The sequence below is a fragment of the Arachis duranensis genome, chromosome 1 (genome assembly GCF_000817695.3).
Source record: "Arachis duranensis cultivar V14167 chromosome 1, aradu.V14167.gnm2.J7QH, whole genome shotgun sequence".
NCBI classification, from domain to species: domain Eukaryota; kingdom Viridiplantae; phylum Streptophyta; class Magnoliopsida; order Fabales; family Fabaceae; genus Arachis; species Arachis duranensis.
In genome coordinates this window covers 7,630,321-7,642,966 of record NC_029772.3, presented here as the reverse complement: position 1 = coordinate 7,642,966, position 12,646 = coordinate 7,630,321, and the positions used below count along the sequence as shown (strand labels likewise).

General features: G+C 34.9%; 3 protein-coding genes across 3 annotated transcripts in view; all 3 read left to right on the top strand.

The window, feature by feature from the left end:
* Positions 1–3,003: 3,003 nt before the first annotated feature.
* LOC107474913 (zinc finger BED domain-containing protein DAYSLEEPER-like) lies at positions 3,004–5,178 on the top strand. The gene is made up of 4 exons (XM_016094560.1): positions 3,004–3,898; positions 4,064–4,537; positions 4,615–4,682; positions 4,930–5,178. The coding sequence occupies exons 1-4, from the start codon at positions 3,004–3,006 to the stop codon at positions 5,176–5,178; spliced, it is 1,686 nt and encodes a 561-aa protein (XP_015950046.1).
* A 1,736-nt stretch (positions 5,179–6,914) lies between these two features.
* Positions 6,915–7,732, top strand: LOC107474903 (uncharacterized). The gene is made up of 2 exons (XM_016094553.1): positions 6,915–6,956; positions 7,070–7,732. Exons 1-2 carry the CDS (start codon positions 6,915–6,917, stop codon positions 7,730–7,732), a joined length of 705 nt encoding a protein of 234 aa, XP_015950039.1.
* Positions 7,733–11,861: 4,129 nt separating this feature from the next.
* LOC107474042 (trans-cinnamate 4-monooxygenase) overlaps positions 11,862–12,646 on the top strand; it is a 5,645-nt gene continuing 4,860 nt past the window's right edge. The window contains exon 1 of the mRNA XM_052252770.1: positions 11,862–12,359. Coding sequence (XP_052108730.1) covers positions 11,937–12,359 — 423 coding nt within the window. The 5' untranslated portion in view covers positions 11,862–11,936. The remainder of the gene's footprint in view (positions 12,360–12,646) is intronic.

The window sequence follows — 12,646 nt, the reverse complement described above, 5'->3', positions numbered from 1 at the left end:
ACGGAGATGGTAGGGGCTGAAGGGAGTGCACCGCTGTGCCTGGACTGGTTGCGCGGGACTGTGATGCCATTGGGGGCAAATCACGGAGAAGGGGAGGCCATGCAAGGACTAGCTACGGCTGAGGGAATAGTAGTGGACGGGGCTGGTTCTGGAACAGGCAGAGGGAAGACCACCAAAGGAGAGAAAGACAAGATATCCAAGGAAGCACAGGTCAAGGAAAATCAAGTGACATGGGCTCTGGCGGTAGAATCTGGTGCAGAGTTGTATGATGAAGACGTGGATATTATGAGTATTTTGCAAGCTCAGAATGAAGAAATAGCGCGAAAGCGCAAGCTGGCAAAACAAAAAAGAAAAGGCAAGAAGGAGTCGTCCTAAGAACAAATGTAAGGTGAGTAATAGTTTGATTAAATGATTGTGAGCTGTTGGAATGTTAGGGGGTTGAGGGGAGACGGAAAGCTGAGTATGGTAAAAACATTGAAGAAAAAGTATAATGTGAACATGTTAGGTTTGCTCGAAACAAAAAGGGAGGTTATTTCAAAGTATGATGTGGCTAGGATTTGGGGAAACAGTTCTATAGGTTGGGAGTTTGTAGAATCTGCTGGGGCAGCTGGGGGGCTCTTACTGATGTGGGATGACATGATGTTTAAGAGAAGTAATTGTTATAAAGGAGAGATGTGGCTGTGTATTGAAGGATTGTTAACAAAGAATAATTTCCAGTGTGCTTTTTGTTTGGTGTATGGGGCACATGAGAGGGAGGAAAAGCGGGTGGTGTGGGAGGAGTTGAGTTATATCGTAGGCTTGTGCCAGGTTCCATTCTGTTTGTTGGGGGATTTCAATGAGATTTTGCAAGTTGAGGATCGAAAAGGGGTGATGAGCTTGTCGGTATCCGCTGAAGAGTTTAAGAGTTGGGTTCAAGACATGCAGCTATTGGATTTACCCCTTACTGATAGGAAGTTCACATGGTTCAGGGGTCAATCTTGTAGCAGATTAGATAGGGTGCTGGTTAATATTGAATGGGTGGAGGAGTTTCCTGACATTCGGTTGAAAGGTGGTCCGAGGGGATTGTCAGATTACTGTCCGTTGATTGTAGAGGTTACAAGCATTAGAGGGGGGCCCTAGACCTTTCAATAGTCTAGATTCCTGGTTTACCCATGAGGGTTTTCTAAGGACAGTAAAGAATGAATGGCGAAATTTGGGAGGTGGTCCATTTCTTGGTAAGCTAAAGGCGTTGACGTTACCTTTGAGGCAATGGCACAAAGAAAACTTTAGTGATATGGAAAATAGACTGATAAAATTCGAGAATGAGATCAGGAAGCTGGATGATCAGGTTAGTGATGGGATTTATGATGGTACATCTGAGGCTAGACGGAATGCATTGGTGAAGTTTTGTGAGAAGTGGTACGTAAGGAAGGAAATTCATTGGAAGTAGATGTCTCGGTCCAAGCATGCTAGGGACATGGACAGGAATACCCGATATTTTCATAATATTGCTTCAGCAAGAAGGCGGAATAATAGGATTGATGCTCTGATGATTCATGGTCGACTTGTGAGGAATCAGGTAAGAATAAAGCATGCAATCAGGGGATTCTACAAGGAGTTGTATCGTCAGGAGGACGCTCCAAGGATTGGTGTTCGGGATGGGTTGTTGAAGCAAGTTGGCAGCGCTGAGTCGGAAGCATTGAAGGTTCTACCGACGGTGGAGGAAATCAGGGAGGCAGCATGGGATTGTGAGTCTTCTAAGGCCCCAGGGAGTGATGGGTACAATATGAATTTTATCAAGAAGTGCTGGGAAGAGATTGGTCAGGAGTAGGGCTGGAAGTGAGTCAAGCCAGCTCATGAGCCAGCTCGAGCTCGACTCGTTAATAGTTCGATAAGCTGAGCTCGTGAGCTGGTGAGCCGAGCTTGAGCTTGGAATTGAGCCTATTTTTGAATTTTGCTTGAACCTGAAATTTTTGCATGACATTCATTGCATTTTGCATTCTGCATACTGCATAAAAATAAAAAATCCCGCACGCAACGCATAAGCGTCGATGACGCGTCCGCGTCATATGTGCTTTTGGAAGAAAAGAAAAGTGAACAGAGAGTCACGCGAGAGCGTGGCTGGAGGCGTGCCTTTGGCACAATTTGACCGATGCGACTGCGTCATTGACGCTAGGACTGAAGTGAGTCAAGCCAGCTCATGAGCCAGCTCGAGCTCTACTCGTTAATAGCTCGATAAGCTGAGCTCGTGAGCTGGTGAGCCAAGCTTGAGCTTGGAATTGAGCTCATAAATTAAATGAGCCGAGCTTGAGCTTGGATAAGCTCAGCTCATTAGCTCGTGAATAAGCTCGATTATATATATATACAAATATAAGATATATTTTATATATTTAATTTATATTTTAATATTATATATATACATTAAAATAATAATATATAATTTTACATATATATTTTGATTTATTCGTTTGTCAATACAAAGAAAATTGTGAGTTCCCAAAATGAATTTTTATCAAGTTCCTAGTTTGTATTTTTTAGGGAACAGAATATATAATTAATTGTGTGGTCTACTCATTTAAATTTTTAATAAATTAGAAACCCAAAAGATAAAGAAACCTAAAGCCTAAAGGGATAAAAATCATGAAATAAAGTGTGGGGGACTGGCGGAGGCGGTACAGAGTACCTTACTACCTTTATAATCACAATATCACGAATCACAATGGTCATTAGTCAATAATAATAAACAGAGAGAGCCAGAGAAGAATAAGAAGAGTTTTTCCCAAAAGAAAACCTCTTGACTTGTAGTGAATCGGTGATTTACTTTATTCTCTCAAATAGCAAATTAGTTTGTTCGTCGATCTACTTTGAAGTTTCATCTTTTGTTTTTGGGAATCAATTATCAAGTAAGTTATATTTTTTATGTTCTTTCAATTTTTGTTTTTATCTTTTTGTTGATTTTTTTTAATCTTTAGAGTTATTTTTTATTGATTGTTCAACACATTTATTTTTTTTATTGACAGTATTATGAAAATTTCTGAACCTGGAAATCAATTGTTAGTGTCTGCTTCAAATGAAAACACAAATAATATACAAAATGAAGAACTACTTCTTTCTATTGATGGAATATCATCACCAGAAATACAAGTAGAACTTGAAGCAGAAGCATTAGACAACAATGAAGGAGAAAATCAAAATGGAGAAGATGAAGAGGCAGAAGACAATGAAGATGAAGGTGTTATTCACAATAATAAAAGGAAGAAAACCTCCTTTGTCTGGCAACATTTTAAAGAAGTGAAATTGTCTAATGGGATTGTGAAGAATCAATGTGTTCATTGCAAAAGAAAATATGCAGTAACTGACTCAAAAGCTACAAGTCAATTGAATAGGCATTTGAAGAACAATTGTCCTAGCTACAGAAAAATGATGTTGGCAAAACAAAAAAAATTGAACTTTCCTCAAAGCAATTCAGCAGAGCATCCAAATGTCATTGGTCCTATGTTAGTAACTCCTGGTGGAAAGTATGATCATGCAAGACAAAGAGAAGCAACATCACATTGGTTAATGATGCACGAGCATTCATTCAGCATTGTTGAAGAATTTGGTTTTTTATTGATGATGGAGTGCAATAATACAGCTTATGAGAAGATTGGTAGAAAAACGCTGAAAAGTGATTGTCTCAAAGTATATGAAGCTGAAAAGAAGAAGTTAAAGGCAAGTTTAAAAGATGTGAGTAAAATCAGTTTAACTACTGATTTGTGGAAATCACAGAACCAGAAAATTGAGTATATGGTTATCACAGGTCATTACGTTGCTACAAATTGGGTACTGCAAAAACGAGTTCTTAGTTTTGTTCATGTTCCTCCACCTCGACGTGGTGTTGATATTGCAGATGTCATTTTCAAATGTCTTATTGAATGGGGTATTGAATCAAAGATTTATTCTATATCTGTAGATAATGCATCCTATAATGACTCATACTTAAGGACATTGAAGGACATGATTTCAAGGCATAGAAAATTACTTTGTGGAGGAAAGTTATTTCATGTGTGATGTTGTGCACACATCTTAAACTTACTCGTTCAAGATGGATTGGGAGAAATAGCAGGAACAATTGAAAATATACGTGAAAGTGTGAAGTTTATCAATCAGTCTGAGGCAAGGTTGCGTACATTCTCCGATATTGTTCAACAATTGCAACTTCCTGGGAGAAAATTGATTCTTGACTGTCCTACACGATGGAATTCAACTTATCAAATGATATCTACAGCATTGCACTTTAAGGAAGTCTTCCCTCGATTCCAAGATCGTGAGCCAAATTATAGATATCTTCCTAACCATGAAGAATGGGAAAAAGTTGAAAAAATAGCTGAAGTTCTACAAGTGATCAATTGTGCAACCAATATCATATCTGGAAGTGAATATCCTACTGCCAACCTTTATCTTGCTGAGGTATTTCGCATTAAATTAATTTTGGATGAAGCTGTTAGTAGTGGACCTTTTTTCATGAAGGAAATGGCTGCCAAAATGAAACTGAAGTTTGATAAATATTGGAGTGAATGTAACCTTCTCATGGCTGTTGCTACTGTTTTGGATCCCATATGCAAATTGACAGGTCTTAAAATGTGCTTTTAGCAGATATATGGGCAAGAAGCTACAAGAAATATGACATTGGTGCATCAAATCTTGACAGAAATGTATCAAGAGTATGTCATTCTATCCAACGAGCAAGAAGGATCAACTTCACTGAGTGCAAGTGGTGAAAGTAGTATCAACTCTACAATGCAAAGTTCAAACTCCTCACAAACTGGGTGGTCAATAATGATAAATTTTGTGAAGGATGAAGAAGCAGTTCCAGCTTTAAAATCTGAATTATAGACTTACTTGGATGAACCAAAATATTTTCAAAGAGAACATGATGTAACTAGCTTCAGTGCTTTAGAATGGTGGAAGGTAAATCGTGGAAAATATAGGATATTATCTAGAATGGCAGCTGATGTTCTTGCTATTCCAATCTCAACTGTGGCATCAGAGTCAACTTTTAGTGCTGGTGGAAGGGTAATTGATACATTTCGATCCTCACTAAGTCCGACTACAGTTGAAGCTTTAATTTGTGGAGGAGATTGGCTTCGAGTTTTTTATGGCCTAAGAAACAAGTCTAAGGTTGAAGATAGCTCTGTGGAGATTGCATTACCAATTTAAGGTGTCAAATAAATATTCAAAACTTGATAGTTGATAGGTATAAGATGTAATGTTTTTAGTTTGTTAAATATATGGATGCATTGTTTTTTATTTTGTTATATTAAAATTATAGTTTTTTTATATAGAACTATAGATTATGTTCCTGTTATTTGAGCCAGCTCGTGAGCTCGAGCCAGCTCGTGAGCTTTTTGTGAGCTGAGCTTGAGCTTAAGAAATAGGCTCGATTGTTAATGAGCCGAGCTGTGAGCCGAGCTCAATTTTTGTGAGCCGAGCTTGAGCTTTGTCTGGCTCGGCTCAGCTCGGCTCACTTCCAGCCCTAGTCAGGAGTTCACTGCGGCGGTGATGGAGTTCTTTCAAAGTGCAAAATTACCATCGGATGCGAATTTAACATGGGTGGCACTGGCCCCAAAATTTGTGGGTGCTAAGCAGATCAAGGATCTTCGACCGATTAGTTTGGTGGGATGTGTGTATAAGGTGATTTCGAAGGTGCTGGTCAGAAGAATGAGATCGGTTATGCTGGGTTTGGTGGGAGAGACTCAGACTGCGTTTGTCAAAGGTAGAAAAATTCATGACGGTGCTCTCATCGCCTGTGAGACGGTCCATTGGCTAAAGGCGCGGAGAAAGAAAGCGGCAATCAGTAAGCTGAATTTTCATAAAGCTTATGATAGAGTTCGATGGAGTTTTGTGGATATAGTGCTACAGAAAATGGGGTTTGGACAGCGGTGGAGGAATTGGGTGATGGAGTGTGTTAGCACGGCCACTATGTCTGTCCTGGTAAATGGGTCACCATCCAAGCCGTTTCACATGGAGCGAGGCCTTAGACAAAGGGATCCTCTTTCTCCATTTTTGTTTGTGCTAGTGGTCGATGTGTTGCACCGGATGTTGAGAGAAGCTGTTAGGAACGGACGCATTACTCCGCTACTGGTTGGAGGAGAGCATATCAAATTGTCGCACTTACAATTTACAGATGATACGATATTGTTTTGTCCCCCAGAAACAGACACAATCGTGAATTACAAGAGACTGCAGCGGTGCTTCGAGTTGATGTCGGGGCTGAGCATCAATTTTGATAAGTCAAACCTGATATCAGTAAATTGTGAGCAAGAATGGATAGATCAGGCGTGTGATTTGCTGGGGTGTAATGAAGCGGTACTACCAGTAAGGTACACCAGTAAGGTACCTCGGGATCCCCTTGGGTGTGAATCCGCGTCTGGTGAAGACGTGGAAACCAATAATAGATAAGGTGGAAGAGAAACTCAGCCTGTGGAAAGCAAAGGTCCTTAACAAGGCGGGCAAGCTGGTGCTTATCAAATCAGTGCTAAATAGCCTACCAATATATTACCTGAGCCTGTACAGGATACCAAAGGCGGTTGCGGATAAGCTGATTGCGTTGCAAAGGAGATTTATGTGGTGTAAGGGGGATAGTAGTGATGGTATCCCGCTAGTTAAGTGGGAGTTGGTCCAGGCACCGAAAAAGGCGGGAGGCTTGGGGATTGGAGATGCAATGCTTCGAAACACAGCGCTCTTGTTTAAATGGTGGTGGCGGTTTTCAAAGGAGGATTGTCCCTTGTGGAAAAAGATTGTTTGCTCGTGTAACAACCTGAACGTTGGTGCAATGCTAGCTAATTAGCAGCTGCCAGAAAAAGGAGGGCCATGGAAAGACATCTGTCATTTGAATATTACAGAGCAGAGAATAAAGGATAAAATACTTACTGGCCTGGTAAGGGAGGTAGGAAATGAAAGGAGCACCATGCTTTGGGAAGATAATTGGCTGCCAGGTGAGCCCCTAAAACTGACTTTTTCAAGACTCTTTTCTATTTCAAATCATCAAGGTTCTATGATAAGGGATTGTGAATTTTGGGATGGACTTGAGTGGATATGGAATTTTCAGTGGAGAAGAGAGTTATTCCAATGGGAGCTGGAGCTTGTCAACCAACTCCATGAGAGGCTAAGGATGGTGAAGTTGGCAGATGGTCAAGAGGATCAGATAGTGTGGAAGTTTGATTGTAAAGGGGTATTCTCTACCAACTCTGTGGTGCAAGTCCTACAATCGGAGAGTCTGTCAACTGAGATCACGAGCTACAGTTTTACAAGTTTGGTTTGGAGAGGAGTGGTACCTCCAAAAATTGAGCTATTTGGATGGTTTGTGCTTGTGGGTAGAGTTAATACCAAGGAGAGATTGAGTAGGCTAGGCGTTATTATGCCAACTGATAACATCTGTGTACTTAGCAACAAGGAGGTAGAATCGGTCAACCATCTATTTCTTCTCTGTGAACTAACAAGGCAAGTGTGGTGCAGTTGGTTGTGGTCATTTGGTGAAGTTTGGGCTATACATGGCACAATAAGGACATTGTTTGAGAGTTGGACTGGCTGGCATATGCGAAAAAGAGAGCAGAAGAGGTGGCTGGCTGGGTTCTTTGCAGTGATTTGGAACATTTGGGTGGAACATAATGCTAGGATCTTCAACAACAAGGAAGCAGGTGTTGACTTTGTAATAAAGAGAACAATTTTGAGTTACAATGAATGGACCGATAGTGATCCTTTTGGTTGTTGATGGCACTGCTGGCATCGGCAGGGAAGTTATGTTTTTCCATTTAGTACTTATTATTTGGCTTTTTTGCTCCACCTTACAGTGTTGAGCTTTCTATGTTAAAAAAAAAACATAATTCGAATTGAACTGGTTCGAATTACTCCTAAGTGCCAAGTCCTATTCGAATTACACGTTGTACAATAAGATACTAGAAAAAATACTATATAATATAAAAAAAATACTAAAAAAAAGTATAAAACAAGATTATAACAAATTAATTTTAGTATAAAATTATAAAATATAAATTAATTTCGTGTATGTTTATCATACAAAAATAAAGTGTTGTGCCAATATAATAATATTATAACATTTTAAATCAATTTTTTTTAGGATTTTAGATTAAAAACAGCACATGAAAAAACATTATTGATATTTTAAAGCTAACTTAATTAAAAAAGATAGAACTGTATTTTTAGGATTTTATGTATATAATTAGGCTAATTTTTTTTAATATTAATCAAAGATGTGTATTACACTATGTTATTTGATTTTAGGTAAATTTTATTCTACTATAATTTTTTTGAAGACACAAATCTAAAAAATTTTATAAAACGTCAATGATATTTTCTTTTAAATTAATTTATAAAGTATTTAAAGTACTATAAAAATGTACTCCTATTATAAAAAGAATGTTTAAAAAGTCATTAAATTTTTATATGTTATTAAAATTTAATAAATACAAGTATATTTTTATATGTTATTTTTAATTCAATGTACTAATAGGAATTAAAATTAATTTATATTTAATAATTTTATACTAAAATTAATTTGTTATAATCTTGTTTTATACTTTTTTTTAGTATTTTTTTTATATTATATAATATTTTTTCTGGTATCTTATTGTACAATGTGTAATTCGAATAGGATTTGGCACTTGGGAGTAATTCGAACCAGTTCAATTCGAATTATGCTGAGTTCACGTCTGATAGTAATTCGAATTGCAGGAATTCAAATTATGTATGTTTCTCGTTTGCATGTAATTCAAAGTTGTATGATTCGAATTACATTCAAGTAAGTTCGAAACGAGGTGATTCAAACTACATAAATTTGTGCATTGATTGATTGGTGAATCAGATTTAATTTTGGCTGATTTATGTAATATATATTTCTCCATGGCTTATTTTAGTTTTTTTACCCTATATTTAATATTATTCTCTAAATATTTATCATTAATTCTTTGATAATATGATGGGTTTGAGAATGTTTTTTAATATTTACATTTAAAAATAAAAAATCTTATTATATTATTAATTTTTTTTGTTTCATGTCGGATATCAATTATACATTATGCTTTCTTTTAAAATGAAACAATAGTGAGAGATCTGTCTAATTCACTCTAATTTTAGTAAGTAGCCCAACAAGACAGAATTTCGTTACATTATAAATATTTGGCTAAGGTTAATTAATCCAGCTTTTCGAAAAGCATGCCATCCTACCATTTTTAAGTATTTATTTCTTGTAAGAAGTAGGTGTTATTTATGCTTTTAACCACAAAGAATATTTGTAAATCTGTATCAACTTATTTTCTATAAATATTTTTTTTATATTTTTTATTCTTTTGGATTTTTATATTTTGTCATGACTTAAACGATCAAGTTGACACAAACCGACAAAAAGAAAAAAAAACTCCTGGTTTATCGCGACTCGAGACAGAACGGCTATTACACTAACGAAGCACTCAGCCGGAATTTGATGGAACTCTTTCATTACTTCATTGTTGTGGATCTAATGTCTTTAAATATCTCCACCCTTTCCTAACTAGCAGCTCATTTTCAACATGATGATGCTCCTCCATTACATCGATGCCAACCCAAAGTCTTTAATATCTTCCTTCATCAACTCTTGTCGTCATGTCTTCTCTCATTGTGTAAAACAATACGGCTCATTTTCTCCTTAGATTTATCTCTACCTAGGTTTCTTTGGTCAAAGATGACATTTCATCTTTAAGATCAAAGGACTATGGTGGTAACAATCTTCAAATAAGTTTGATAAAACTTATTTTCATATCGAGTTGCTAATTGTGGATGTTTGAAGTGATGAGATTCTAGCAATTGTATGAATGTGATTCTTTTGAGTTTGGTGCATAGATTTTTAATTTATTTTTTATGCATTATATATTTCAATTTCAAAGTCTAACTGCTCTTTTTTTGGATAGACACATTGCTTTTAATATATATATATATGTTTTGGACTTTAGTCCAAAATTAAAATTAAAAAAAATAATTAACCTAATTAATGGATTACCTCTTTAAATTTAGATCATTCATATAAAATATAATAAATAAAAAAATTGAGATTTATGAATTAATAAAGAGTACAATACTCCATACTTAATAAGAAATGTTTAAGAATCTTATTTTTGGTTTAGATCCATACACAAAAAATTACATTGAATCTCCACCGTTTACATTTTTTAAATTAAATATGAATGGTTGAAAAAAATAGAATAAAATATTTCACTTAAGTACAATGGAACATGTGATAAGACAACGAATTATACCTCAAATGACATAGTTTTTCTATACTTACCTACTCATTTAAGAAGTCGCGAGTTCGAGTCTCTCTATTTTTTAGTTAAAAAAAAGCAGGTGATAAGCTTTCTATACTATATTGAATAATGAATAATTCTACTAATATAAAATATATGTTAAAATATAAATACACATTAAAAATAAATTAAATTATACATGTGTTTAATTTTAATAATTAATTTTAATATACAAATAATATCAAATCACACTACTGTTTCTTTAAAAAATAAATTTCGTTGCCTCCATGTTAGCCACCAACCCCCTTCAGTCCTCACCTACCCCCAAACACATACACACGCTTAGCCACCCTCACCCCCCATTCTTGATTCTTCTCTCTCAATAACCACTTCCCCATATTTCCTCACACTCACACACCACAATCATAAAAAAATTTTGAGTAAAAATCTTTTTCCACTTCTATTTTTTTTTATAGTTTAAACAATACATATATTAATAATTGAAAAATGATAATTTACTTTTTTTTTTATTAGACGCATAAGTTATTGTGTGAGAAATTTTAACAAAAAATGATCATAACAAAAAATACTTACGTGTAATATAATTTGTATAACCTATTTTCTTCAGTCTTATACAGATGATAATCATTTATTTGTAACTATTTAATTCTTACATAATCATTAAAATTATATCCAAATTAAATAGTTATCATTTTTTATAATATTATTTTAATAATTATATAAATAATACACAATCTCAATCAAATAATTATTATCTATACAAGACAGGTAAATATCAAATAATACAAGTTAATATTATATATAAACATTTTCTATCAATTTTTTGCTAAAAATTTCCATAAAAAAACTCATACATCTAACGAAAAAAAAACATAAATTATTATTTTTTAAGCATTAAAATATAAATTATCTAAATTAAAAAAAAATCAAAGACCGAAGAAGGGTTTTACTAAAAAATTTATCCATTGCCTTAATGCTTGTTATAACTTATAAGTTATTGTTGTCACTTATTAATATTTCTTAAATTCACGTCACCAATCGAAGAAGTTTCGAAAATTTTCCTTAATAAATTTATAAAAAATATTATTTGTAAACTAAAATTAATTACTAAAATCAATTATCAATATATTTGTATATAAATATATATATAATTTAATTTATTTTTAATACATATTTATATTTTAACATATATTTTATATTAATGACTAATTTTAATGACTAATTTTAATATACATAGAGCATAGTCGTAAATTTATAGTTAATAGTGTATTAAAAGACATTAGTGTATATATAAATATTTTTCATTATATATACATTTATAAAAATTAAATTTTATTATTTCTATCATTTAGATTTTAATTTTTTAGTTAAAAGATTATATTATCATTCTTATTATTTTAATATTTAATATTTAACGTAATATTTTTCCTTTAGCTGAATTCTAATACCAGTTTTTTCATAAACAGTAATAAAAAGTAAGTTAATAAACATGTCAGTAGCAAAATATAAAGAGAAAAAATAAATAAAATAAATCACTACTCCAAGTTTGGCCAACCCCCTATAAATCCCACTCAAGACTCAACCTGCATTCTACTCCACCAAACCGAAACATCAAACTCCCATAAAATTACCATTTCGCCACTGACATTCACAATCACCATGGACCTCCTTTTCTTAGAGAAGGTCCTCTTGGCACTCTTCCTCGCCGCCGTCGTCTCCATCGTCGTCTCCAAACTCCGAGGGAGAAAATTCAAGCTCCCGCCGGGACCACTCCCGGTACCGATCTTCGGCAACTGGCTGCAAGTCGGCGACGACCTGAACCACCGGAACCTGACGGAACTGGCGAAGAAATTCGGCGACATCTTCCTCCTCCGCATGGGGCAGCGAAACCTGGTGGTGGTTTCGTCGCCGGAGCTGGCAAAAGAGGTTCTACACACACAAGGCGTTGAATTCGGGTCACGAACCCGAAACGTTGTGTTCGACATCTTCACCGGTAAAGGCCAAGACATGGTCTTCACCGTCTACGGTGAACATTGGCGCAAGATGCGCCGAATCATGACCGTACCATTCTTCACCAACAAGGTTAGGTGTTATAAGTTATAACAGATTTACGTTACTGAAATTACTTGAGTTATATCATTTTTACGTTAATCTTCTTTGTTATTAAACAAGAGTAATTAATCCGCACTAATTAGATAACTAAAATTAAATGTATATAACAACATTTTTGTCTTAAAAAAGGTAGAGATTCACCTGCCACTTTCGACATATGAGATGTTTTGGTTATGAAAAACCGAATAAAATAAGATATTAAAAAAAGTAAAAAATTAATACAAACTATAAAAATTTAATTTTTGTCGTTAAAAAAA